At 40.3% G+C, this 27540-nt stretch overlaps 2 protein-coding genes across 4 annotated transcripts in view; one reads left to right on the forward strand and one right to left on the reverse strand.

The window, feature by feature from the left end:
* The first annotated feature begins 7675 nt into the window (after positions 1-7675).
* si:ch211-196c10.15 lies at positions 7676-27348 on the forward strand. Its single transcript, XM_048227537.1, has 3 exons — positions 7676-8810; positions 26470-26584; positions 27291-27348. Exon 1 carries the CDS (start codon positions 7980-7982, stop codon positions 8562-8564), a length of 585 nt encoding a protein of 194 aa, XP_048083494.1. The 5' UTR covers positions 7676-7979; the 3' UTR covers positions 8565-8810; positions 26470-26584; positions 27291-27348.
* nsd2 (nuclear receptor binding SET domain protein 2) overlaps positions 17170-27540 on the reverse strand; it is a 40235-nt gene continuing 29864 nt past the window's right edge. For all 3 annotated transcript variants that reach the window (XM_048227534.1, XM_048227535.1, XM_048227536.1), the window contains exons 17-24: positions 27335-27537; positions 26756-26859; positions 23887-24156; positions 23488-23604; positions 20502-20643; positions 19951-20057; positions 19534-19732; positions 17170-17812 (exon numbers count right to left, since the gene is read on the reverse strand). In XM_048227534.1, coding sequence (XP_048083491.1) covers positions 17466-17812; positions 19534-19732; positions 19951-20057; positions 20502-20643; positions 23488-23604; positions 23887-24156; positions 26756-26859; positions 27335-27537 — 1489 coding nt within the window. In that variant the 3' untranslated portion in view covers positions 17170-17465. The remainder of the gene's footprint in view (positions 17813-19533; positions 19733-19950; positions 20058-20501; positions 20644-23487; positions 23605-23886; positions 24157-26755; positions 26860-27334; positions 27538-27540) is intronic.

Genomic DNA, 27540 nt, shown 5'->3' on the forward strand with positions numbered 1-27540 from the left:
CATTGGCTGCTACAACTACAGCTGTTCCTACCACCACCATAGCTGACACTACAACATTGGCTGCTACAACTACAGCTGTTCCTACCACCACCATAGCTGATACTACAACATTGGCTGCTACAACTACAGCTGTCCCTACCACCACCATAGCTGATACTACAACATTGGCTGATACTAACAACAGCTGATACCACCCTAGCTGATACTACAACACCACAACTAGCTGTCCCTACCACCACCATATTGATACTACAACATTGGCTGCTACAACTACAGCTGTTCCTACCACCACCATAGCTGACACTACAACATTGGCTACAACAATGGCTACAACTACAGCTGTTCCGGATACCACCATAGCTGATACTACAACATTGGCTGCTACAACTACAGCTGTTCCTACCACCACCTGGCTGATACTACAACATTGGCTGATACAACTACAGCTGTTCCTACCACCACCCCATCTGATACTACCATTGGGAACAACTACGGCAGCTTTCCTACCACCACCATAGCTGATACTACATCACTGGCTGTTACAATTACACCTGTTCTTACCACCACCCTAGCTGATACTACAACATTGGCTGCTACAACTACAGCTGTTCCTACCACCACCATAGCTGATACTACAACATTGGCTGCTACAACTACAGCTGCTCCTACCACCACCATAGCTGATACTACAACATTGGCTGCTACAACTACAGCTGTTCCTACCACCACCATAGCTGATACTACAACACTGGCTGTTACAACTACACCTGTTCTTACCACCACCCTAGCTGATACTACAACATTGGCTGCTACAACTACGCTTGTTCCTACTACAACATCAATTGATACAACTACAAACATTCATTCAACTTCAGCAACTACTGCAGTTGCCACAACTACAGGTATAACACAACTAGGGACTAATTTATTAATTATTACATTTTTAACACACAGGGTAACTTGTTACATATATTATGTACCTATTACATTTCAAATGAAACTCCCAAACCTGTTTAGTTACCGGTATATCTTGTAGGCTATTTCAACTACATTCATATTTTCTTAGTTTTTTGCCCATTTCTACTAACAATTTTGGGCCGGAAAAAATTGACACTCTTTGCAATTCATTTAATCTATTTCTTGGTTTATCTATGACATGCACAGTTCACAAAAGAGTATACGATACAATATACAACACACTTATTTAATCTATTGTTGCAAGAAACTAGCCTGGCTATCACCAGACCCGTTCTCAAAAGATAATTGGTCTAGTCTAGGAATGCTTTTTTCTCTTCTGCTTTTCAAGGGCCGTAACCAGCAGTGTGAAATTAAACTCCAGCAATGGGCAGCTAGTGACAAACTGAGACGTCTCCCTCTTGTTACATATGGCACGAAAATAATGTTCATAACGACTGCTTGAGGCCTTTTCCGTCAGATTTTATTCCGTTTATGCCGATTTAAATTAAATTAATTTCTGATCAATATTGTGTGCAAATTTAAACCTGTCGGTTGCTCTTTAACGCCAAGTCTGTGCCCGTATGCTAGAGTTAAAAATGGTTCCCAATCATGAGAGGCCAGGCTCTCTTCATGAAGTGAAACGAAGTAGTGAGTCTGGTATTATCAGGCTAGTATATTGCCATTCAACTAAGATTATCGAGATATGACTTTTGGTCCATTTTGGCCAGCTCTACTTTTTCAGATTGGCCCATTTTTAGTTGGTAATTAAAAGTTCAAGATTTGCATATGAAGGAGGAAATAACCTTATGTCCGGTAACTCTCCATATTTAACAAAGCCAAGATAAAAATGTTTTTCAATTCTATGCCATCTTTAATTCATGCTGTAATACAGTACACTGCAATGCACAAAAATGAACCTTCATCATTCACCACTAACACTACAGCAGTAACATGTTCTCTTCCTGTTACAGCACCATTACAGACCTCAACAACAGCTCCTACATCCACTATAACACCACCACCATCTACATCAGCAGCTGCTACAACATCTGGTCCAATAACTTCATCAGCATCCGTCACAACTGTAATCCCAACTACTACAGCAGATACCACCACATATGCCCCTTCTTCAACACCTGTTTCAACATCTATCCCTGCAACAACAGCAGATACCACCACACATGCACCTTTGACAACAACAGTCACTGACATAACTGCCACAATGTCAGCAGCTACAACTACATTAGCAGATGCTACATCTACCCCTATTGCTACATCAACAGCTAATACAGAGACAACATCTGAATCTACAACAAAAGGAGAAACAACAACAGTTGGACCCTCTACAACAGATGCTGGTACAATAAGCCCATCTACATCTATTGCCACAACCTCTGCCTCTTCAACAGCTCCAGCTGCTGTGTCAACATCACAATCTGCAACATCTACAGACTCTGTTGACATCTCAACAGCACCTGTTACAACTACATCTGATCCTACAACTACTTCAGCTTCTACTTCCACTTCTACAACAGCTGATGTTGCCACAACAACATCAGAGGATACTACAACATCTGACGCTGTCACTACATCAGTATCTGGTACAACATCTAACTGAACATCCTATAGCTGATGACACAACTACATGAATTGTTACTGCATGATTCTACTGTATCAGTATCTTTTAAGTATACAGTGGGCATTACTTCAAATTGGCCAGCTTCCCTCGAGGTTCGCACGTGACATCAGGCGGGATCACACGACTTTATTTTGTATTTCTCCAGTGACGCTGCTACGACGCTGCAACAACCCAAACAACCGGCAGATCGCTCTTGTGAGCAGGGTGTCTCGTAAAAAGAAATGGAGCCTGGAAAACCCCACACAGACTTCACTACAGACTTTTACAGACTGGTTTAGAAATAATTTAATAGCCAGAAATATGCCTGTCCTGCCCTAATAAAGAAATATTTGGTTAACTGTGAGTGTATCCCGTTTGCAGCCGTAGAAGAAATGCCATGGCTGTCAGTAGACGGATGAGGAGCGCACAGTCTACGAACACCCGATGCTGCAGCTCAGTGATATAAAATGGCTCAAAACCACTATGTATTAAGTTTTAATGACTCACTTAAAATGATTAAGTTTTAATGACATTTTTAGAATCAGAGAATGAAGAACGCGTCAGATTCAATAAAAAGTAATTTCTATGTGTCACGAAAGGCTTCAGAGGGTGGGTTACAATTAACACGATATACCTAAATTTCAATAGGCTAGCCACAGAATGTACTACGTATATATTTTAGGAATCATTAGTCTACATGCTTTAGGTTACTTCAGGAAATGGCCTCCGTCACCAGTATTGCGACGGCAATACTACTGTTACATACTGCACAATTAAGCTTAGAAAGTGTTTTATTGGTAACGCACCAACCCACACAAACGCATAGTGTTGGGCCAGACCTGGCCCTTATGCTCCAGCACTAAACATCTGTGTGAGGCTGTATCTACCACACACACTAGTTAGACCCGGTTATGAACACTGTAATCAACTATAAACATAAACACGACAGTCAGGACGCACAACATTGGTAACTTGCATGGTTAACATTAACATCCAACATAACACATCAACCGAACAGCATCATGGGAGCACAGTCATGAACAGCTGGGCTCAGATCATTACACTACTTTTCAAAGTATGCTAGTATTGCCTGGCAATACTAGTTTTCATACATGAGGTTACACTAATAAACAACGTCACAAACTGCTGCTGCGCGGTGCTTAGACTATCATCGAAGTGTTTTTCCCCATGCATTTATTCTTTATACTGTCAGTGACTGCCGCGAGAGAAGCGGGTTCTGTGTTGCGTTCATTTCATTGACTGACGCGAGAGAAGCAGGGTCTGTGTTGTGTTGCTTCAATTTATTTTCATTGGGTATGCCTTGCCGTGCGTCCACATCTCTTCAGCACAGCAGCACCAATGGCAACTCTTTATTAAATTTTAAGTGGTGTTCAATGGTGTTGCTAAGTATGAAATCCAAAACTTTTTGATCAGGCCTATAGGCCTAAATCAACATTGAATTAGTTATTGGATGATATTAAAAAGAATCAACTTGGTGATCAAAAAGTTTTGGATTTCATGTTGACCGCGACTTCAGAGCATTGTTACATTGTGTCAGTGTAAAGTTAGCTAGCCTATAGTCTAACCAAATATTTGTCTTACAAATCTAAACCACAGGCTCACGTTAATCTAATGGGCTTTGAGACATCTGTTTTGTCTTACAAGTGACAAAGTCTTCTGGTTTTGTTGCAGTTTCATAGAAACGAGGGTGTTACTTTTGCAGTAGCCTAACTACAAAATCCAAGCTAGATAGATAGATAGATAGATAGATACTTTATTGATCCCCTGGGGAAATTCAAGGTCTCAGCAGCATACATACAACACAAACACATTCTTTAACAGCAGAAAGAGTAATTAAAGTATATAATATAAAAACACAACAAAGCAGTAGGGACAGTAGAAGATACAGAATATGCTAAATATACTACTAAAATACAAATTATACTAACACTTAATAGCTACAATATATAAAAAATATACTAAAATACAAATTATACTAACACTTAATCTAAATCAATTCTAAAAACCGTATCCACATAGTGGTGATTAATAAATCAGAGGCGCTTGCAATGACTGAGGCAGGGACTGAGCCTGTGATTCTCTGTGCATAGTAAGGTATGTTAAGGTGCTCTAAGGTGCTCTGTGTGAATGAGTGTCATGGTGGTAATGGTGATAGTGGTCATGGTGATAGTGCAAATGAGTAAGTCAACAGTGCAACCTAATAACATTAGGCCTACCAAAGCACTGCGTTTATGCGCACTAATACATTTTCCTTGTAGACATACCCATGGTTACACTAGGCAGGCAACTGTGCTGTGTTCCCAGAGAATGTTTTTTTCTGTCTATGATCTGCAGGCTTATAGGGCCTCCTCGACGAGCAGAGTGCTAGTCCGCGGATAATGTGCTGCAATTGAATGGTAGCCTATGGAACCGCGGACTGAAAGAAAAATAAACTAAACATATTCCTGATTAGAAAACATTTCTTAATTTAGTGTTATCAAATAAAGAGACATGCAATTAGGGGGTAGTGGTGTCAGCGCTCATCCAATCTGCGCGTCTGCTGCGCAAGTGTAGCACCCAACCCTCAGGTGCCGGTTTAGGGAATGAGGGGGACAGAGATCGGCCTAATGGGGTGTCACCATAGACATAATATAGGGGAGACCGGGGTTGGTTGTCACAATTTTTACTCATGCATGAATTGCTCATCTTCAAAAACTCTTTCAGCAATAATTCCTACATGAAATAAAAGCTTGGGGTCTTGGCTTTAAATGTGTATAATTTTTACTTTTAGAATGTATTGTAACAGGGAGCAATTAACCATCAAATACACTCTGACACAATGTGACAATCAACCCCATCACGGGGTATGGGGTTGGTTGTCCCTATAGAGTTTCAATGGGATTTCAGTGATAAAATGGGATCTTAAAAAATGATGTGTAACTTTTTTAAGCTAGAAACTGCAAATAAGTTTTAATATGAATATCACCCCTATGGCAGTTGTCATCTATGCCCCTTATGTTTAAACAATGGGATTAAAGTAGGTGATCAGTTACTTGAACTGTCTACTGTGTTGAGAAATGCAATGAAATACATGTGACAACCAACCCCACGAGCTATGTGACAACCATCCCCAACTGACCTCTTGACAAAGATGTTAACCTAGCTGCCACATGGTTTTAACTTGGTAGCTAAAATATGACTCAAAATAAAGCTACTACCTTTACCATAAATATAGTTCACAGTTGACAGAAAAGTTCCATCAACAGCATTATTCACAGTCCACAGAAAGGTTCCATAAACATTTAAGTGAAATCAATGCCATTCAGACATCTGCGGGGTATTCCAAGTAGGCCTATGTGGTTAGTGACAAACTTGGGTAAATTGACTCAGAATAAGTTGTAAACCTCCCAGTAGAAAAGCTGTATGATACAGGAAACATGGTTGTGTGTATTTTAATATTCATAGTGGGCTTAACAATAATAGAATATTCTGATAAATGATATATTATAAAGTGATGACATCCAATATAAAAACTGGGAATATAACTAATCCACGTTTGACAGCATAGACAACAATACAACAATACTTTGATACAAGTTTTAATGAGTTAAATTTACAGAAAAAAATCCATTAACATTTTCAGTTCAGTGCCATCAAAAATAAAGTGATGAACAGACATTGGTGTAGCATAATGGAAATGCAGTAACTGGGTTCAATATCAACAGCATTTGTTAGACAAGTTCCATAAATATTGTAAAGTGCAAGTTTGTAGGTTTGTTTCTGATCCTTAAAAAAACAGACATTGGTTTGGCATAGTAAGTGTAAGTGTAACAGTTCATCAATTCAAGACAAAAAGGTGACTTGTCACTTGTACAGTGTCAATAGGTTCATCAACAGCATCTGTTATTTACAGTTCACAGAAAGGTTCCAGCCCCAATGAAGAGATTAAATAAAAAGGAATTAAGAAACATTTTAGAAACTGCTAAGATCAGCCTGTTGCATTGCAATCAGTAAAGAATCAGGGAGTGTCTTCGCAGGCTCAGTGAGACAGAGGTTACCATCATGCAGTTGGTTCTATGATTTCGACAACTGGTGCATGTCATTTTGTTCCCACCTTGCTAAAATTGCTTGGGTACACTTTGGCTGAGAACAAAAGTGCTTCAGACAGCAGGTGGGCAAATAAGATGGCATAGTAAACTGGGTAAACTCCATAATAGAGGACTGAGTCAACCAGACGATGGGAAAATGGGACACAGAGTGGCGAATGCAGGTGATGAAGGTGGAGCTCATAAATCAAACATTCAGTCACAGTGTAGCAGATGCCCTGCAGTACTGCAATGAAGAGCTGCACCTTCCTCAGTTCCAGGGGTGTGAGGAGACCGTTCAGTTCATTCAGTCTTCTTGAACAAGGCAGTTGTTCTGGGGAGATACAAAATAATAAATAAATGAATGAAAAGGAAGTTGAGAGGCATCTTATTCTTGTTAGGGTAAATGACGTGTGAATAATACAGTGTTGGGCAAGCTACTTCGAAATTGTAGTGAGCTAAACTATTAGTTACTCTGCCATGAATAAAACACTACACAAAACTACCACCCAGTCAAATGTATTAGTAGTCTAACACAAACACAGCAGTAGGCTAGTTCACTAAATAGGAAGCTACTTTAAATTGTGCTAATTTCACATGCCAAGAAAAGTGTAGCTTGTCTGGCTAAGCTACTTGATAAATAAAGAAGTTGAGCTATTGAAAAGTTACTTTATTCAGGAAATAGTGAAGCTACCACCAACACACTTAGGCTACAAGTAGCAGCTAGCGATTGCCCAATAGGCTAGTCTGTGCCATTTGTGTAAAATTCGCCGGCCAAATCTAGTATGATTTATCTCTACAATAGCCTTCTTGTGTCAGTTGTAATCTAAATCAGTGTTATGGAATATGTGAACACTGGAGTAAACATAGCCTTAGCTAGATGGCTACGATTTTCTATCAAAGATTGCTCTTTCTCAGCTCTCTGGTAATATTCTATTCACAAAATACAACCAATTGTACAGTTATGTTAAATATTACTTGTGAAAAGTAAATCCCCCGAGTATGGTCCGCCGATTTGAGAAGGAACATGCTGCACAGCGCTGTCATCTTGTGTCTTCTGCTGCAACGCAACGAGGAGTATGGCGGCGTGATAAGTCGGAAAGTCATCGAGCTCTCAGCACTAATTACCACAGAACGCATATTGACGACTTAAATTTAGATGTTTAGTCAGTAATTAGTCGGTGAAGTGTTGGGAAAAAAAACAAACTAACTCCATTTGTGAAGAATGACAGACGTAAAACCAAAAAGAAAGAACGATAATAACCACGACTAGAACGTTCGTTAGCAATGAGGAGTTTCCCAGTCTGCCTGTTAACGGTATGTCGCCATCCAAGCCTCCGCTGTCTAAAAAACCGAACGTTTCTATGGACCACGAAGTTAGTGCAGCTGCAGCTCTGCCGACTGATGGTGCTGTCCAAATACTGGCCAACCTAATCAACACCAGAAGTGATGCACTGGAGAGTATGGTGAAGGATATCCAGACTGAGGTGAAAGGCATGAAGCTAAAGATGAACTGCATTGAGAAAAGAATAGACAAAAGTGAGGAGAGTGTGGCGATCTGCAGCCGACGTGTGTCTGACCTGGAGACCTACGGGCGACAATGGAATTTAAAGCTTCATGGAGTGCCAGAAGATGTGAACGAGGATGTACGTGCAGTGGTGATTGTTGTGTGCCAGGAGGTACTGCCGACCGAGAAGGATGTGTTCCCCGCTGTCATTGATGTCGCTCATCGTCTGGGCAAACGGCGCCAGAACGACCAGAACCCCCGTGGTATCATCTTCAGATTTGTCAATCGGCGACACAGAGAGGCGGTTTGGAAGGCTGCAAAGAACAACGCTTATCTTCAGAGCAAGAGTCTGCGCTTCACGGAGGACTTGTCAAAGCTTGTCAAAGGAAGACCGTGAAAACAGAGACAAGCTATGGCCAAGAATCAAGAAGGCGCGCGAGGAGAACAAAATAGCCTACTTTGTAGGTGGGAGAGGATTCATCAATGGGGTGGAAATCGCTCCGGAGTGACTGCTCGGGAGGGGACTAACGTTAATGAGTTATTATTTTCTCTCAGGTTGACTTTTAACTTTTTCTTAATTTTTCATCAGACGATCCACTGCCCCAGAGAATAGAAGACCAATTTGGCGCTCATTTCGCTACAGGTACTAGCTTAGCCTACATGCGGGAGTGTGGAACACGACACACCCGAGTAGAAGAGACCCCAGTCTCGGTTTTAATGTATTTGTTCACATTTGGTTAAACATCGTTTTTATGTCAAATTAGTCATGCTGACTAGCGTTAATGTCTTAAAAGGTTCAGTCATATATGCAGTATTGACATTTCAAGTTTGTGCTGATCTCGTTGATGTGTTTGCACTTAAGTGAATCTCAGTTTTGTGTACAAACCAACCTTAACGGTTACTCGTTTAATATTATTTGTTCCTTAATCTGTCAGATTTACCTTTTGTTTCTCTTAATGCCAAGGGGTTACGTAACAATGTAAAACGTAAAGCTCTATTTCTTTTTGCCAAGCAGTTTAGGTCCGATTTTTTTTTGCACAAGAATCTCACTCGATTACTAACGACACTAACTTTTGGAAAGCTCAATGGGGAGACACTATATGGCTCGCTCATGGTACAGAACGATCAGCTGGGGTAGCTACTTTGAAGAATAGGTTTAATGGAGATATATTACTTACGGAATGTGATGAAGATGGACACTTTATTTGCCAAATTATTAGATATAACGATGCAATTATCATTATAGGTAACATTTATGGTTATAATACTAAAACGGAAAATGATAATCTTTTTTTAACTATTGAGAGCATATTGTCAGGATGGCTAATGCAATTTCCAAATGCCAGCTTGTGTCTTGGTGGAGATTTTAATAATATTTTAGATGGTAGTATAGATAAATGGCCTCCTAGTCAGTCATATAGGCCCAATGCTAATTTCCAAGCCTTTATGGATAGATTTGGTCTAATTGATATCTGGAGAGCGAAACACCCTAATAGTAGGTCTTTCACTTGGAGCAATAAAACTGGTTCAAGTCAGTCAAGGATAGACTTCTGGCTGATCTCAAGAAGTATTGATAAAGATGATATTGATGTAGACATTCTACCTACTCCACTTACAGATCATAAAGCCATACTTATTAAGTTCAAGTTGTCATCATCAAACAATGGGCCTCATGCAAAGTCAACATATTGGAAACTGAATAGTTCACTGCTAGAAAATGAAGATGTGAGAAATGAAGTCTCTAGATTAATATCACACTCATGGGCCAAAGCAAAAGATGAAAAATCATTTGGAAATAACTGGGAATTATTAAAATTTGAATTAGGCAAATATTTCAGAAAGTTTGGTGCACTACAAGCCAAATCCAGGAGAGCTGAAGAAACTGATATAATATCAGGAATCACTCAGTTATTGCAGAAAAGCCCGAGTGAACTGACAGAACAGGACAAATTGAACTTAAATAACTTGCAAACAAAACTAGATGAGTCATACAGCAGAAAAGCAAAAGGTGCATTCATTAGATCTAGAACAAAGTGGCTTGAAGAAGGGGAACAGAATTCACACTATTTTTTTAATCTAGAAAAACATCGTTCAAATAACACAATTAATAAACTTAACATTAATGGGACTACTACTGATGACCATAACATGATCGCCAGTTACTGCAGCAATTTTTATAAAAAGCTATATACATCTGACTTTTGTCAAGAGTCAGCTGATACTTTTTTGAACTCCTTAACAGTCAATCCTATTGATCATAGTAATATGGAATTTTGTGAAGTACCAATCACCTTAGAGGAGATTAAAACAATGATCGCTCTACTGAAGAATAATAAATCGCCAGGAACGGATGGGCTTGTTTCTGAATTCTACAAAGAATTTAGCGACGACCTAGCTCCCTTTTTGTACGAGGTTCTGGTAGAGTGTATTAAAAAAGAACATCTCCCAACTACTATAGCCCAACAAAGATTGTTTGTGTATTGAAAATTGGCGACCGATTTGCTTACTCAATAATGATTACAAGATATTTGCTCTTTTATTTGCTTGAAGACTCAAGAGTGTTTTGAATTCAATTATTGAGGAAACACAATCTGGGTTCATGCCAAATAGACACATAACAAATAACATTAGATTAGTCCTAGACATTATTGATTACCCCGAGCTGATTGATGATAATGGATTTATACTCTTTCTAGACTTTCGTAAGGCGTTTGATACGATAGAGCACCCGTTTATTTTTCAGTCTCTTCAGAAATTTGGTTTTGCAACTATTTTACCACTGCAATAAAAACCCTCTATAAAAACAGTAACAGCTCCATTAAATTGGCGAGTGGTACCTCTCCGAGGTTTAATATATCCAGAGGCTTGCGACAGGGTTGCCTGGCCAGTGCATATCTCTTCTTGATCGTGGCTCAGCTTCTTGCAGACCACATTAAAACTAGCCCAGTAAAGGGAATATCTTTGATTAATAGGGAACTGGTTATCACCGAACTAGCAGATGACACTACACTTTTCCTACAGGATGATGCCCAAATCTCTGTTGCGCTTGAGGCAATCAAACTATTTTCTAAAGCATCAGGCCTATACTTGAACATAAATAAGTGTGAGCTTATGGCAATCAAGGAGTGTTCCGAATCTACCCTACACGGCATTCCGATAAAAAGCGAAGTATCTTATTTAGGAATAGTAATAACAAAGAACCAGCAAAGGAGGTCATCTTTGAACTTCAAGCCTATCCTATTTAAAGCTCAAAAACGTTTTAATTTTTGGCTCCTAAGAGACCTCTCATTAAGAGGTAGGGTACTGCTTACTAAGGCAGAAGGGCTCTCCAGACTGACTTATGCAGCCTTAGCTTTACATCTTGACGACAAACTTTTAAAAGAGATTGACAATATGCTCTTCAATTTTTTATGGAAAAATAGGACTCATTATTTAAAGAAAACGGTTGTTATGAATTCATATGAAAACGGAGGACTTAATTTTTGGGATTTTTGTACCCTGAATAATACGTTTAAGCTGAATTGGCTGAAACAATTTTTTAGAAATCCCTCCTCTATATGGAATATCATTCCGCAACATTTGCTATCTCAAATGGGTGGTTTAAGATTTTTCCTGGTTTGTAACTATAACATTAAAGAAGTGTCCTTTAAGATTATTCATAGAGTTTACCCGACTAAAGTATATGTTGAAAAAAGATTCAAAAAAGATATAGATGTGAATTGCAGCTTCTGTGAAAGATATCCTGAAACTATGGTACACTTGTTCTGGGGATGCCCCATTGTTAAAGAGTTCTGGCGTGATCTGTGCCTTTTTGTAGTGAATAACATTGACAAAAACTTTGAATTATTCTGGAAAAATGTGCTATTTGGACTTGCAGTTGATGAACGTAACTCGAACAGCCTTTTTTTAATTGATCTGCTAATTATTATGGCAAAGTTTTATATTCACAAAAATAAATTCCTAGGGAAAACACTGTGCTTCATTGCTTTCATAAACGAGTTTAAACAATACATATGTTCAATTAAATTTTCTACGAAAGCAAAAGCTTTTAAAACTATTACTGTTTGTGATGTTTTTAATGTTTTTAATTAGATATTTACCCCCTGGCAATAAGTTTTACTGTGTGTTTTTTATGTTTCGTATGTATGAATGGTTTGTTATTGAATATACATGTTGAACAGTATATGAAGTCATGGTTTGCTATAACATGTAACGGGTATTTTTGCAATTAAAAAAAAAAAAAAAAAAAAAACGAGGAGTATGACCGGTCCAAGATGGCGGCCGCATTTCTTGTTTCCAGCAGCCATAGCGGCGTCAAAGATCCTTAATATACAAAGATAAAGCAGCACAGGCTTCTACAATGGAATGGAATTGTACACAGTTCCTGCCTCCTAAAAAGGCGTGGTCAGAATCGCTGGCGCTACCTCGTTGATGAAAGCGTCAAAGATTTTTCATTTTCGCCTCTCTCTTGCTGTGACCAACTGGAGCTGGCCTGGGTGACTGAATTTGGTACATCGTCATTTGGCAAGATCGCGGTCTAATTTCCAGGTAAGTGGCAGTTTGAAATGTGGCAAGGTATTTGTGATTAGTCTGTGTCTGTGTAACGAAGTTATCTATGTAGTAAAATGTCTGCGTAGTTTAGGTAATAACATTATTATTATCTCGTGTCGCCGTCATGAATGTTAGCTCATTGAGGAGTAACGTTAGTTGGCGTTAGCTAACCATCTGATACCTATAGCAGAGCTAGCTGAGGCACTAGCTACCAGATTAATTTGGTAGTTAGGCTACAAAGATAATTTTACGAACCTGATATTTGCTCTACCTAAATCGGCATCACTATAGCTTGTGGATCAGATCTACTGCAAGCGACATTGATTTAGCAGTTTTGAAATGTGTTTAGCTGCTAGTAAAAATGAGTACCGTATGTACACAGTTGTTGGTGCACTGAATTTTATTATCAGCTTAGCGTGTAGTGAAACATTTAGTTTTCGCCATATTCTCTGTCTGTCCTCGATGGCTGACGATTTTCTCTACTGATCTCTGCCCGATCCTGCACATTACATATTTTTTGTATTAAGTTTGTCTCTGATGGCAAATGTGTAGTCAGGGTGGCGCTCAACGCATTGTGTTGAATAACGTTACATCAGTTCTGAGTAGTTTTTCTCGGATGGTCTTGCACAGACCCTTATCAAGCAGCACTAAAATGAAGCGTCATGTTTGCTAATTCTCTCCCCAGTTGTTGGACGAGCAGAAGGACGCTATGGATGGTGAGGATGAACCCGCGATGACAGGGAGGAATGACTTTGACTTTGACTTTGAACTTGAACCTGTGTTATTCAGAGGATAAGTCAATGCTATGTACATAGACTGTGTTCTGTAACTGTCCGCTCTTGTGGCCATTCAAATGTATAGGGCAATTCCACGCAAAACTGTAACATCCATAACACCAACACAATGCCATGGTATTTAGTTGGCATTATGGATGTGACAGTTTTGCGTGGAATTGCCCTATACAAGTTACAGACTTTCAAAGTTAAACATATCAAATATAATTTCATATAGGCTACTAACAATCAGACCTGAAGACTTCATGAAACACTACCAAAATAAAGTTGAAACTAATTCTACAAAAGGCACTCCAAGGAAAAGCCTTTTTGGCTGCATTGGCCAACATGTTTCGACCAACAGCCTGTCACTATGAAACTCTGTAACTAGATTTAAACTTCCCTCTGTATGGAAAAAAAAAAAAAAAAGATCTATTATTCAACATTAGTTAACACACTGAGAATGATTGCTGCACTATATATATTGTTCTCTAGCAAGCTGAAGGTCCAAGACTCAATCCACTGAAGGCTCTCCGTAAGATGGTGGATCTGATGTCTGCTTTGTGGTCCTATAGGACGACGCCATGGATTGGGGTCAGAGATGCGCCTGAGAAGTAAGTGTTTGTGTTTGTAATCAAGTGCTGTAATCACAATTTGACTGATGCTAAAACTGGAGTAGGGTATTTGAATGGACATTTATACCGTGAATTTAAGACATCAAAAAGCCTGTTCATGGCCTCAAAGAAGTCAGTCGTAGTATTTTGCCTAACTTGGCAGCCTCTCCAGCTGTATCATAGTCTTCAGTCCTATTGTGTTATCACAGCATTTATAGTAGGAAGGATCATATTAAGCAAAGCAATGTGCAGGTGTAGTAACTTAATTTCAAGAACATAAGAACATAATTGTAATTCATGATGATTTTTTTATTTTACTTTTTGTGTGGTGTTGTCTCTGTTTTAGGTGCTGTAAATGCTGGCCATATGACTTCAACCTTCATCCAACCAAAGGAAGAGATCCTGCTTTCCTACACTCCATTCAGGATGTTAGTTAATTTAAAGACAATAACAGTATTTAGTTTTGTAAATGCTTAACTACCACTCAATGCAGGACACATCTACTGGCAGTTGATGGAGGGGGTTTAGGGCAGTTGTGCTATTCTTTTCCTTGTGGGTAGACTGCAGAATGTGGCTATGTATGCAGGTGTTAAATTGTGGGATTTGTTGAAAATGTGAATTTCAAATAAAACCCTACCATTCAAAGTTAGCCTCACACACTTTATACCCTCCTTTCCTCAGGTTTACTTGTTTGGATCGGATGGACAAGTCGGCACTCCTTATATTAACAAGCTACCTCTTTCTTCTACTAGTTCAATAATATGGTATCTGAAAGAGAAATGCCAGTGTTCATCATATTTTTAGCCTTATGTCAATGAAAAAATAAGTGGTGTAGGCCTATTGTATTTCCATTGTAATTTGCGTGGGTAGTAGGCCTAAAGATATGGCCGTGTGGCGGCGCTGTGGGATACATCGATTGGCGCTACTTTATCAAACATCAGAGGTAAGGCTAATTGAGAAAGCAGACGTCTGGTTAGGTGTGCTAGTTAGCAACTTGTTAACCAGGGGCACGTTTCCCATAACCATAGTTGCTAACTAAGTTAGCTACTTTGTTGGTTGCAATGCAAACTATGGTTTTGGGAAACGCACCCCTGGCTGTCCAGATTATTATGTGATATGACCTACTTGTTAAACAATAATATGCAATACTATAGTACAGTGGTTCTCAAATGGGGGTACGTGAGATTTTAAAATATACAAATAATTAGCAATAAATGTAGTCATGGATTATTACAATTTAAAATGTTCCAAATGTTTGAATTTTGTATGTGTTTATTAGTTCCAAAGTTTAATAAATTAGACACTGATGGCACAGTGCTCTGTTTTAAATCCTTTTTTTTCAACTAAAAAATGCTTTATGCTGGTTAGGGGAAGGCTACTTGGCTGAAAAAATATTTCACAGGGGCTTCATCACTGAAAAAAGGTTGAGAAACCACTGCCCTAGTTTATGTGTATGGCCGTCTGCTATACAGCCTATTTGAACGCAATCCAGACATCAAAAACGATGCTGATCAGTCAATATGACGATATGTGCATGTCTACGTCCTTAGGGAAAGAGAAGACAGAAAGGTGTCTGTTTATGCACCCAAAGTTTAGGCATTTTCGCGATTGAGTGATCAACATCGAAGTGGTAAGCAACGGTAACTTATTCCAGAGAACCTTCGGCTACTTAGTAGATCGCGTGCCAGTGGGTTACAGAAACAGACAGACAAGTGGCAAACAAAGTCGTTTTTCTCCTTAACTGTTCATCTGAAAAACGCCATGTCGGTGTCAGAATGTAAGGAACACATGTGAATTACAGAAAATGCATTAAAATGTCCAATCTCGAGCTGTATAATTAAGGGCTGGGGCATAATCCGAGAAAAAAAATATTTCTTCCATAGGGCCACAGTGTAAAGAATCTCTCGCTAGTCTCCTAAAAAGGCGTGGCGCTAGTGAACCATACGTCATAGGGGAACAGGAAGAACCCTTCTGTGAATCGTCTCGCTTTATCAACCGTCTCTGGCGGCGTCTATGTATATTATGTCTATGGGTGTCACAGGGTTCGATATCCTACTTAACTATTTTTTTACATAAGCAGACCAGACCACGGTTTAAAACTATAAGAAAAAGGTTGAAAATGTACTTTTAAAAATGTAAGTGGATGAAGATGCAGATGATAATCACAGTATTTACAGAATTAATGTAGACTATTTTAAATGACCGTTTACACTATCATAGCTTATCAGTAAATTTCGACATGCATGGATGTCTCCAAATTTGGGCTTTAAGTTTTACAATGTGATTAAATTGTTCCACATGATTTCATAACGGGCCAAATACAAAGTAAATGTTACAAATATCGCCTAGCTATTGGTAAATCATAGGACAGCTGACTGAGAGTTTGTGAAAGTAGCTTTAATGATCACAAAATGCTAAGCATGCATCTGGGCTATTTGAGTTTCTTAAAGCTGAGCTGTGCTTAAATTGTTCTATACATGATTTCATAACAGGCCAAATATAAAATAAATGTTAAATATAGCCTAGATATCTGTAAATATTAGATGATCAGATGATTTACAGTTCTATGTAATATGTCATGCTTCATGTTTTTGTAATGTTTCATACAGTGATGCAGGTCTACTGCAGTGAATAGGCTAAATACAACTTTGACCATTTTTATAGCCTACTACTGTATAGTTAACTTTGGCCTTTGTGCCCCCCACCAAATATGCCCAACTGAAGGCCAAGTGGCCTTGCCCCCAGAATAGTGTAATTCCAAGCCTGTAACTGACCATTCACTGCATTCTATTCTACGAATATCAATCCCCTTTTCTTTAGCCTTACCTAAGTGCTTATTTATGCACACCACCTTACAATGATACCAACATCTCGAACTAGTCACTTTAAAAGATTTAAGGATTCTTGCCAAATATATACAATTTTTTTATTGTACTCATAGGCCCTAATAGCAAAATCCAATATTCTGCTACACAGTATAATGTTATACAAGGGGAATAAAAACATATGGGCATCAAGATGAGGACACAAACACTAATTAAAAAGTCACAATTCTGTTACAAGATACCTGTAAATGAATCTTTATTTCAAATAACTGCAGTACAACTACGTCTTAAGTGTCTAATATAATTTTTCTTGCCTATATAACCAACTGACATGACTATTGTACGTAAGGTTACTGATGAAATGGGAAGATTGCTTGATATTAATTTACACTTAAAAAAAAAAAATGTACATTAAAATAAAAACAAAGAAAAAAAAAACAATGTTTGATAGTGGACTCTTAGGTCAGGGAATGGGAATGTTAGGTGGAGTTGTGAGGGGGGTAGGGGGTGTCAATATCTGGAGTCCACTGTCTCTTTAGACTTCTACTGACTTTTTGGAGTTATTCTTTTTGAGGGCCTTCCTGGGCGCCGCTCTAGGCCCTCTCTTAGCACCTGTTTTTGGGTGAATCTGGGGCAGAGTTTCGGCCAGGGCAAGGGTGGTAGGGAACAGGGGTAGTTCAGAGGGGCCCTGCTGGGACTCGGAGGGGAGCACCAGCGGCTCCAAGGCTTCGTGCTCCTGGCAGCAGAGCTTGCCGGTGGTGGGGCAGAGCTGCAGCGCCCCCTCCTGGTGAGCCTTGCAAAAGGAGTTAGGACAAAGCTGGCAGAAGGCGTCCGAGTTCTTGCCACACACGTCACAATGGTGCCACGGGCAGTCCCAACGACCTGCACACAAGTAGGAGGTCATGGTTAAACACAGTGACACACACACACTTACTTAACACCAGACAATCCCACAACGGCTTACAAACAAGCAAAATGTCATGGTTAAACAACAGGACACACACACACACACAATAATCACACACAGACAACACAAAAGTGTCGCTCGACAAAAACAAATTGCTGCCGAAAGATGTCGTCAGTGACAAATAGTCAAATAGAATGTCTGCTAGTTTCTATAACAACTTGGACATTAAAGTTCCATGTCACGGCTCTGATGTCACTGCAAAACAAAAGTAAACAAATACACCGTGACCACAGCAACACACAATAGAACTCAAACTTCAGTAGAACTTTGAGTTCATATCCTATCCGAGTATGCGACAATGTCTGTGCCGTTTAATTTTTTTTGATGTACGCATCAAGCTCTGTGACACTGCAGCAGACAGAGATTGCCACATTTATGTCATATTATGTCGCATGAGCATGCGGTAAAAAAAAATGCTACCTTATCAGATTTAATATTGGACCTTTACTTAAAAATACTTTATTTGTAGCCAATGGCAGTCATTGCAATGGACATAGACAATGTTTATGTGACAGGACACGCTAAGACATAATTTTAGCGGTAAACACAAGTAAGCTGGGACCCTGAATATTTGAAGTAGGCTAGCATATGGATTCACTTAAATTGAGGATAAAATAGGACAGGAAACCCCAGTGTGTGGTGTGCAGTGAATTGCTGGCACATGAGAGCATGAAGCCATCAAAACTAAAATGCCACATGGAAACAAGGCACCCCTGTCAAAGTCAAACCTGTCGAGTACTTTGAAAGGTGACATCAGGAGTTTAAGACTTTGTTCTTTGCATTAGCAACAAAATGGCTCATGACAGCTGAACGAATGTGTGAAAGTTAGCTTTTACCATACAGGTGCAGGACCTGTCAAAGCAAAGTCATCATGCAATATGCTCGAGTTTGTAAAGGGACAGGCACACAAACAGGTCACTCTGAACAGGGCTCTTCAGACAGGGTTGAAAGGTGCTGTGGTGCTTCTACCTTTTGGACCTCAGAGAACCTCGAGAAACTATCTAACATTGTGGGAAAAGGGGTAAAATATGGAATTGAGAAGTCTTTAACTGAGTTTTATGCCAATTTGAGCTGGGAAGAGGACAGATATGAGCAACTCGGCAACTCACTCAGGACGCTGAATGAATGTGTGCGTGCATACTCTAGGGCTGGGATGGTATGGATGTTTTCTTACCGCGGTTGGAAAGCAAGAAATTGCCGCAGTTTCACGGTATACCGCTTTACCACCCCAAAAAAAAAAAATTCTGATTGCGAGTTATGGATTATGAATTTTGTGCCACCATCACAGCCAATTAAACTTTAGACAGCCACAGCAACTTCAAAGATCACTGGACCAAATGCTTCAGACATTACATAAATAAGCAGTTTATCAACAAGGCCATCACGATTTTAGAAATGTTACATTCATGGCACTTATGCCCGGCCTACAGTTGCAACGGTAGGCTACTGCACGTTTTTAGCTCAAGGCCTCTGCCGGCGGCGCCCAAATGGTTCACGGATTTTTCTTTCTTTTTTTATTTGCGGTGATGACAGTGACGAGCTCAGACCCGCGGTAGGGGTCACATGACCGCGGTATTGCGGTTACCGTCCTAGCCCTATGCGTGCATATGTGTGTGTGTACTGCTGAGGCACTGACCGAAGGGCCTCTTGGTACGGTCCAAACAAGACAGGTGGTAGGCCTTGGTGCAGCCCTTGCGATCACACAACACCAGTTCGCCTCCGTCTCCACAGCGGAAGCACTCATCCTCTGAATGCTTCTTTCCCTCGCTCCGACTCTTCCGCCGCTTGCTCTTCTTCTTTGTTGACTTGGTCTTGGGCTCCGACGCCTGGCCATTCTACGGACGGACACACACATAAACACACAAACACACACACACACACACACACACACACACAACACACACACACACACACACACACAACAGATAAGTACACCTGATTACAACAGGAAACTGACTGGTTACATCTTTATGTAAAGCAAAAAGAACTTAAGGAATTTGTAACAGTTTGTAGGTCAGTACTCAATACTCAAATCAACTGTGTAATGTCTGACCTTGGGCCGGTCTCCAAGGAAACCGCTGCAGTTTGGTGCGCCGCAGCGACACACTGTCTTTTCGTTGCCAAGGCAATCCAGGTTGTAATTGAAGGTCAGCTCTGTGCCTGTGAAAGACCGCCAATGGTTATTAAGATTAGGCATTTAGTATCAAACACTCCACCACACACACACACACTTATTAGGGACACAGACAGGTAAAAAGTATATAAAAAGGTGAGAGTAGGGGAGCTGGAGCCCAGTGGCAGCGTCAGTGTCCCACACCACAAATGGGTTTAGAGCCCACAGAGACCCAGGTTAAAAGTCCGGCCTAAGGTCATTCCCCCGAACCCACTCCCCATCTGTTGTCAACTTCAACTGTCTAGCTCACCAGAATAGTTCAATACATTTTCAACAAACAAAATCAACCCGGTGTTTTTGTTTTCACTGAATGCAGTCCATAGACGGCGCTTTAAGTTAAAAACGAAATGAAAATACCGCAATGTTGAGAATAATATCATCCCCGGTGCTATCATTTATTTAAGAATTCTCTCCCAGTCTCTCTCGCTCACCAGCTGGGATGTCGCAGACGGCAAAGAGACCGACGCGCGTGTCCCCATTGACCGTCCACTTCTGAGTCTCACAGTTGGGCTGGCAGCTGTGGTTCATGAAGCGTGAATAGTTGCCTTTGGGTCCAGCGTCTATGATTCGGTCCTGAGGAAAAAAAAGTACCATCATCACCAGTATAGTATAAGTATATATACTCTTTTGATCCCGTACGGGGAAATTTGGTCTCCGCATTTATCCCAATCCATGAATTAGTGAAACACACTCAGCACACAGTGAACACACAGTGAGGTGAAGCACACACTAATCCCGGCGCAGTGAGCTGCCTGCAACTGGTGTTGTCTGCATGACTCACACAGACATAGGCAATTGGGGAAAAGTCTGTGCTATAGGCTACTAAAGAAATATTTTTCAAGGGTAACACTGTCCGAAGATTTCTGCATAAGCCATTGTTTCCCAACCTTGGGGTTGGGACCCCATGTGGGGTCGCCTGAAATTCAAATGGGGTCGGCTGAGATACTGGGCATCTTAAAATTGACCAGTACATTACATAAGAATATACATTCAATAAAACAAATATGAAAAACCTCATGAAACTAATATGGATTCATTACACATACCTGCAAACTCAGGGCTGAAAAAGGTGACATATTTCCGAAAGACCCGTCCCCCCAAAATCTTTGAAAAAGATTTTACATTTTAACACGTAAATGAAGGGATATCGGGAATAACCGACATTTCCATTACATGCACATAGGTAGACCTGCAATAATGAATATTGAATATAATCATATTATATTATAATAAACGTGCAGTAAGCAGAATTTAAATATGGCTGCATTTGACACTTTTACATATTAAAATGACAGTCCTAACAGCAGGCCTACCAGCTGTTTTGAGTTAAGGCCATGTTTAGCCTAATTGAATAACTTAATGAGGGAGAAGATATTTTCAGACCTGCCAGCCAAGAAATCTCAGTATTACCTCAAACCAGGGAAAACACATTGCCCACCTTGGCCTTCATGTATGCAGCCAAAAACAGACCAAACAACACAAATGTTGACAATCTGTTTTAAAGCCTAATCCTTATCTATAAAAATTACTGGTGTTGATAGAAAGGGACTGTGGATATCCATTTTCTGGTCTCTATTCTAGCATGTCTGGTTTATTCGTACCTCTTTTCAATCCATTATTATTTGATATTTTTTTGTGAAGAAATACATCTATCCCTCATGTTATGTTGGTGTCTTTCTGCTCCTCTCGTGTCTACTGAGGCTGCAATGATCACATTCCTACTAAAGGGGCGGGTCTCAGCAATAGGTGTGTTATGTCAGTCTACTCTAGAAGCCTAGGTCTCGCTCGTTTGCGCGCTAATTATCAAGAATTATGATCTATATGCTACACAGAAAACAAACAAATTAAACACCCATCACTGAGCAAGTCAAAATATTTTGCTAGGTCCACCAGAACGTCATGGAAAATATAATGCTAAATGAAATAACTTGTGAACAAGCAATAACGTTCCAAGACAATATTAAACTATTAAGCCCAGCTAAATTCACAGTCACACTCAGTGCAGTCGTTTTGTTTCGCAAAGCAATTCAAAACGGCCAGCTGCGGGAACGTGAATTTGCGAGTAAACACTTGTTAACCTCACCTCAGCAATCTTTCATTTAACCCACCGAGGACAAGAGAAAAGTAGCCTAACAATATGATGCTTTAACTTGAGTTTATAGTCAGAGAGAGTGTAGCATGTGGCCCGTGTTTGTTAGCTAACATTTTCTTTTTTTCCTTGGTCATATCGCTGCTGCAGGCCATAGGCAGGCTCTGCGTAACAGAAAGTGAGAGAGATAAAGCCCGCCCTCAGAAACAACTGATAGGTAGGTCTTCAAAAATAGCACAACGAGAGGCCAATCACTTGCCTATCAATCTCGCATGAAATCGACGATAGTCTCACTCCAGACTATGGGAAGTTGACACCCAAAAAAAAAAATAATCTCTTCGGATATACGATTCACGTGAATTACATATTTTGATTCAAAAGCGGCGATATTCGTCGAAAGGTGGCTAGTTTGCAGGTGTGATTACAAACTAGTTACCTAAAAATAAACTTAGACAGCCCGCATGAGATCTTAAAAATCAAAGTACTACTCTCGACTGGATGTTACTACAACAGAGATGAGATGCGTGTTCTCTCAACATGTTGTGAATGATTGGGGTCACCAACGGTTTGTGACATCAAAATAGGGTCAACGGCCAAAAAAGGTTGGGAACCCCTGGCATAAGCCAACTAAAAACAGTTATAGAAAATCCACAGCTTCAGTACTACACAGCTGTGCTGACCTTGTGAACTGTTGTATTGTCTACTGTAGTGCAACTGATGTCTGCACAGTGGCACTCCCAATGCAATACTGTTCCTCTGGCGCCCTCTTCTGACAACTCCAGTCACTGCACAGACTGGAGGACATCAAAGAGAGGCCTCATCCTTTGCTATGCTAGGCTAGTTAATTCAGCTAAAATATACTCAGTGGGTTGCCGCCATCTTTAACAGTAGTGTCAACAGACAAGCCAATTATGTGCCATTTTATTGATGGCCACAGATTATGTTGTCACATGAATTGGTGATGCTCTCAGCAGGAAATTGCCAGCCCATTCACCAATCCAGTGATGTGGCACCTAACTGGCTTGTTTGTGAAAATGTGGGCGGGAGTGAGCACTTGAGGGACTTATTTTTTAAAGATGGTGGATGCTAACTAGCTGGCGCTAACCCTCCAAATCCGGACCCACTTATACAGATAGCGCACCCACCTGGGACTAAGCTGGGTCTTAGATTTGGGATTTACTGTGACTGATTTAAATATGATTTACAATAAAATGTAACAAAATGTCTGATAAGAATATAATCATTGCAAGTAATTGTGAGCTTTGCTGCAACAAAAACTGACACCATTCACACGTGTTGGCGGAGGCTGGTGATTAGTCAGCGTTTACCTTGTCGATGGTGAGCATGTAGAAATCAGACATGTCATTCTCCTGGGCGTATCTGATGCGGTTGCGGCATTCCTCCTCATCGATCAGCTCGCCCACGTACTCGTTAACAAACTGTCCCTGCAGACACACACACAAACACACTTTCAAATGGAGCGCAGTTCAAAAAACTGAGCAGGAAAAAAAAAAAACGGCCCCACCAACACTGCGTTTACCCAGGGCTTCAACAAAGCACTACACACCAATTTTATCTAAATACTTTCAATTAAATTCATATTCACAACTTCCTTAAAGCGGAAAGGTACCCAATGCTGAATCTCAACATCACAATCACACACATAATCCACAGGCTTCCTTAAAGCGGACTCGGCAATACACTGTCCATCACACTCTCACACACACCTTCTTGATGTCGTGCAAGGTGAGCAGGCCCCAGCCCTTGCCGGCGGTGCGGATGATCTTGGTGTCGGGGTACTGGCGCTTGGTGAAGTCCTGGTTGTGGCAGCGCTCGCCGGCCGGGCACACCTGCGGGTGGCACTCGTACAGCAGCATGCGGTTCAGGCACTCCGACTCGAAGCTGCAAGGCCGCTCGTCCGACGGCTTGCAGTTGCACTTGGGGATCTCGGACACGTCCGCTGTGTGCACCTGCACCCGCCCGTGCGGCTTGTTGATCTGAAAGGTGATGTTGGGGGATAGACAGGAGGTTGGAGTTGAGAGTGAGTTTACCAGGGGAAACATGGAGGGAACACAAGAGCCATCAGTTTCCTACAATGTGCAGTGACGGCACAAGTGATTACATTTAGTAGCATCTAGGGTAGCCTGCACAGCTTCCTTTCCCCCCCAATGAGCTCATCGAGTTTTTCCCCCTCCCCATCACAACCCAAAAAGTATAGTAATAATATACTAATAATAGCTCAAATGTTAACATTTAAAATTGATTTGATACTTAGCATGAGGAGACCTGGCAAATGTGATGTGCATATGTCCATGTTTTGTTTCTTTCGGGGGGTTTTTCTCCTCTTGCACTTCCGAGGTACAGGTGGTTTTAGCAAATGTGGCCCACAGAGGGTTCATTTCAATTTCAATTTAATTGTCAGGGTATATACAGAAATTCTTTAAATTGAATTTAATACCTTCACAATATGTTTTAATACCAACACGACTTCGAGCTGCAACTAGGGGCAACCTTTCGAAATTCAGTGTTGGGGGTAACTACAGTAATTATAAAGTAACGGATTACTGTAATTTTGTTACTTAACTTTCTGAGTAAGAAAGTGTAGCAATGCTTACAATTCAAATCAAGTATACATTTACTGGATACTTTGTTCCTTTATTGCTTCAATAAAAACACTGGCCTATACACAATTATTTGTTATTTAATCCTAACCCAAGATAAAAAGTTATTTCATTGTTATGTGTAGGAAGAGCACACACCACTTCTCCAGCACTACACTCTTTATTTCACTATCATTCTATCTCAATCAAGACAAATGAAAATCAGAAAAGGTTTACTGGACTTTCTTCTAAATAGGCCCACAACCATACGGTATACACACACACACACACACACACACATACAAACACACACACACACACTTGCTGTCTCATATACTTTACCAGTCAAGGTATCACATTCAAAAATAGGTGGTCACATTTTACAAAAATACTAATTATTGATTGGGTGCTTCTGGAGAATGTGGGCCCCATGTGATGAAATACTTTTGGGCCTGCATGCTCCCCGTTTTTTGAAAAATAACCCCTTAAATGATGACTTCTGGGGAATTTTGTGGAAAGTAATCGATACATTGACTTAAAATATATTATATTATAATATATTGATAGCATATTACAATACAGCCTATAAAAACCTACATAGGTTGTTATATTCAACTAATTTTAAGCAAGTCTATTGGGACTTTGATCTCATCACATACTACATCAAGGGAGTAAGCCTATAGCTCCTGGGCAAGCTTTGAATAATGTAAAGGTCACACCTGTTAAACTAACCTTAACATGACATTTACTGAGGGTAGAACATTTTAAATCTTAGCCTATAGCCTAAACCTTATCTTATAGCCTAAACAAAGAAACACTGTCAGGCCTATGTTTAACCTCTATTCTGTAGTCAAGGCAGGGGTAGCTCATTGCAAATAACCCCTTATAACATGTGCATAATGTTTACATGTTATATTCTTGTTTTTTCCCCTTTCATTTAATTATATTGTTTGAATGAAAAGGCCTTCTGCCTTTATGGGGACTTTAATTTGAACTTAATTTGAAAAGGGGTTATTGTGATATTGTATGTAGGCCTAGTTTAGGCTATGTCTGCTGCTCTTACAGCCTATGTCATTGAAAACGCGATGGCGCAAATGATTACTTTTTTGGATGACAATGACAGCTGGTAGCGTAGACATGCTGATAGCTTCAATGACACATATTTATGTGGAGAGACAGTAGCCCTACGTGGCCGATGAGCTCCTGAGCCAGGCAGTTGACTTCCACCTCCGCACGTTGTTGTTTGATGGCAAGTATAGACATTTATTGTCTTTTTACAGACGTGGCAATAAGCCTCTTGGTTGTTGCCAACTAGCCTAAGCCAGTCTTTAAATCTCGAGTACTCTAACCAAATGTCCAAAAAATTACATTTTCCCATGACATCGTCAATAGTAGTTTTTGGCAACAAGTTTGGCAGCAAGCCAGCCGTAGCCTATATCCAGTTTGAGGGGGCGCTAAAAGTTTTTACCGCGAACGCACACTGACATGTCGCTCAGGTCCTACTCGCACATATAAGTAATATAATATAATAAATTCACACGAATTTTAGGAGATAGGCCTGCACTTAATACAAATGGAAAACCTCATAGTTAGTGGTTTGAAAATGTAATACCTCATCAGATGACGTTTATTACTTTTTAATACTTTTAAATAGCCTTACATTTGGCTAATTTCATTAACTAACTTTTAATACCTTTTACAACCCCGCAGACACCCTGATTGTACTTATACTTCAGGAAGCAACAGAGGGAAACAGAAGTATGTGATTGCCTGCCTGTACAAACACTGGATTTAAATTCATTCATCTCCTCATGGTAAGTTCATGGTAAGTCTGCTCCCTCATAATGTGTCTGATTCAGTGCAATGTACACAGCTTGTAGCCCATGTACTTAAGTATGCAGTTTAAGAGAGTTTTGATTGGATGAATATAGTGGTGTTTGCTCCATTACATAACAGAGGAGAGGAGGGAAAGGGTAGGAAGTTCAAAAGGTGATACCTTGATGTATTTATAGGGCGGTGGCTTCCTGTTGTTCTCCTGGGCCTCTTTAGCTTCTCGCTCCTGCTTCACCTGCTTGAAGCGGGCCTCAGCATCCAGTAGGGCTGCACAGAAATATTCAACAAGCACAGACATATTCAACACTCTACTACACAGTTGTTTGATTCTTATACTATTACACTAGTAACACACATACATGAACAGGTGTACAACACCTGTACAACACCTGAACAAGTCAACAAGGCTTACACACAATCACATAACGAATCAGATGTTTGTTTAATTTAAGGCCATTTCCACAACTAAGGCTATTTAATGGCCAGAGCATTGTGTGTTATAGAAACTTAAATATGTTTTTTTTAAATCTATGCTAGTAAGATATTCTAAAACCTTCAAAAAGGTGGGACCTTACTAAAAACAAGGCTTACACACAATCACATTACGAATCAGATAACATTGTCAGACCGTTCCCCTTTCTCATAATTTGCATACAGAACAATGAATCCTGAATAGTATTACATAATGATGTGCACAGATGGGTTCCTGGTAGTTGGCCCTATGGCGGAGCGGTGAGCTCACCGTTCTTGAAGACCTTGCCGATGTTGGTCTGCTGGTACTTGCTGCCGCGGTCGCCCTCCACATAGGGGAAGACGCGGCCCTGATGGGTCCAGAAGTAGTCCTTGGAGCCGAAGAAGAAGACGGGGAACTCGCCGATCTCGTGGCGCAGGTGCTGGATGTTGGTGGGGATGTTCCGTGGGTGTCGGATTTCTGCTGGCCACCACCTG

Source organism: Alosa alosa, chromosome 19, assembly GCF_017589495.1.
Source record: "Alosa alosa isolate M-15738 ecotype Scorff River chromosome 19, AALO_Geno_1.1, whole genome shotgun sequence".
NCBI classification, from domain to species: Eukaryota; Metazoa; Chordata; class Actinopteri; order Clupeiformes; family Clupeidae; genus Alosa; species Alosa alosa.

Excerpts from the sequence above, each read along its gene's own strand:
- si:ch211-196c10.15 (XM_048227537.1), top strand. The coding sequence starts at position 7,980 with ATGTCGCCATCCAAGCCTCCGCTGTCTAAAAAACCGAACGTTTCTATG.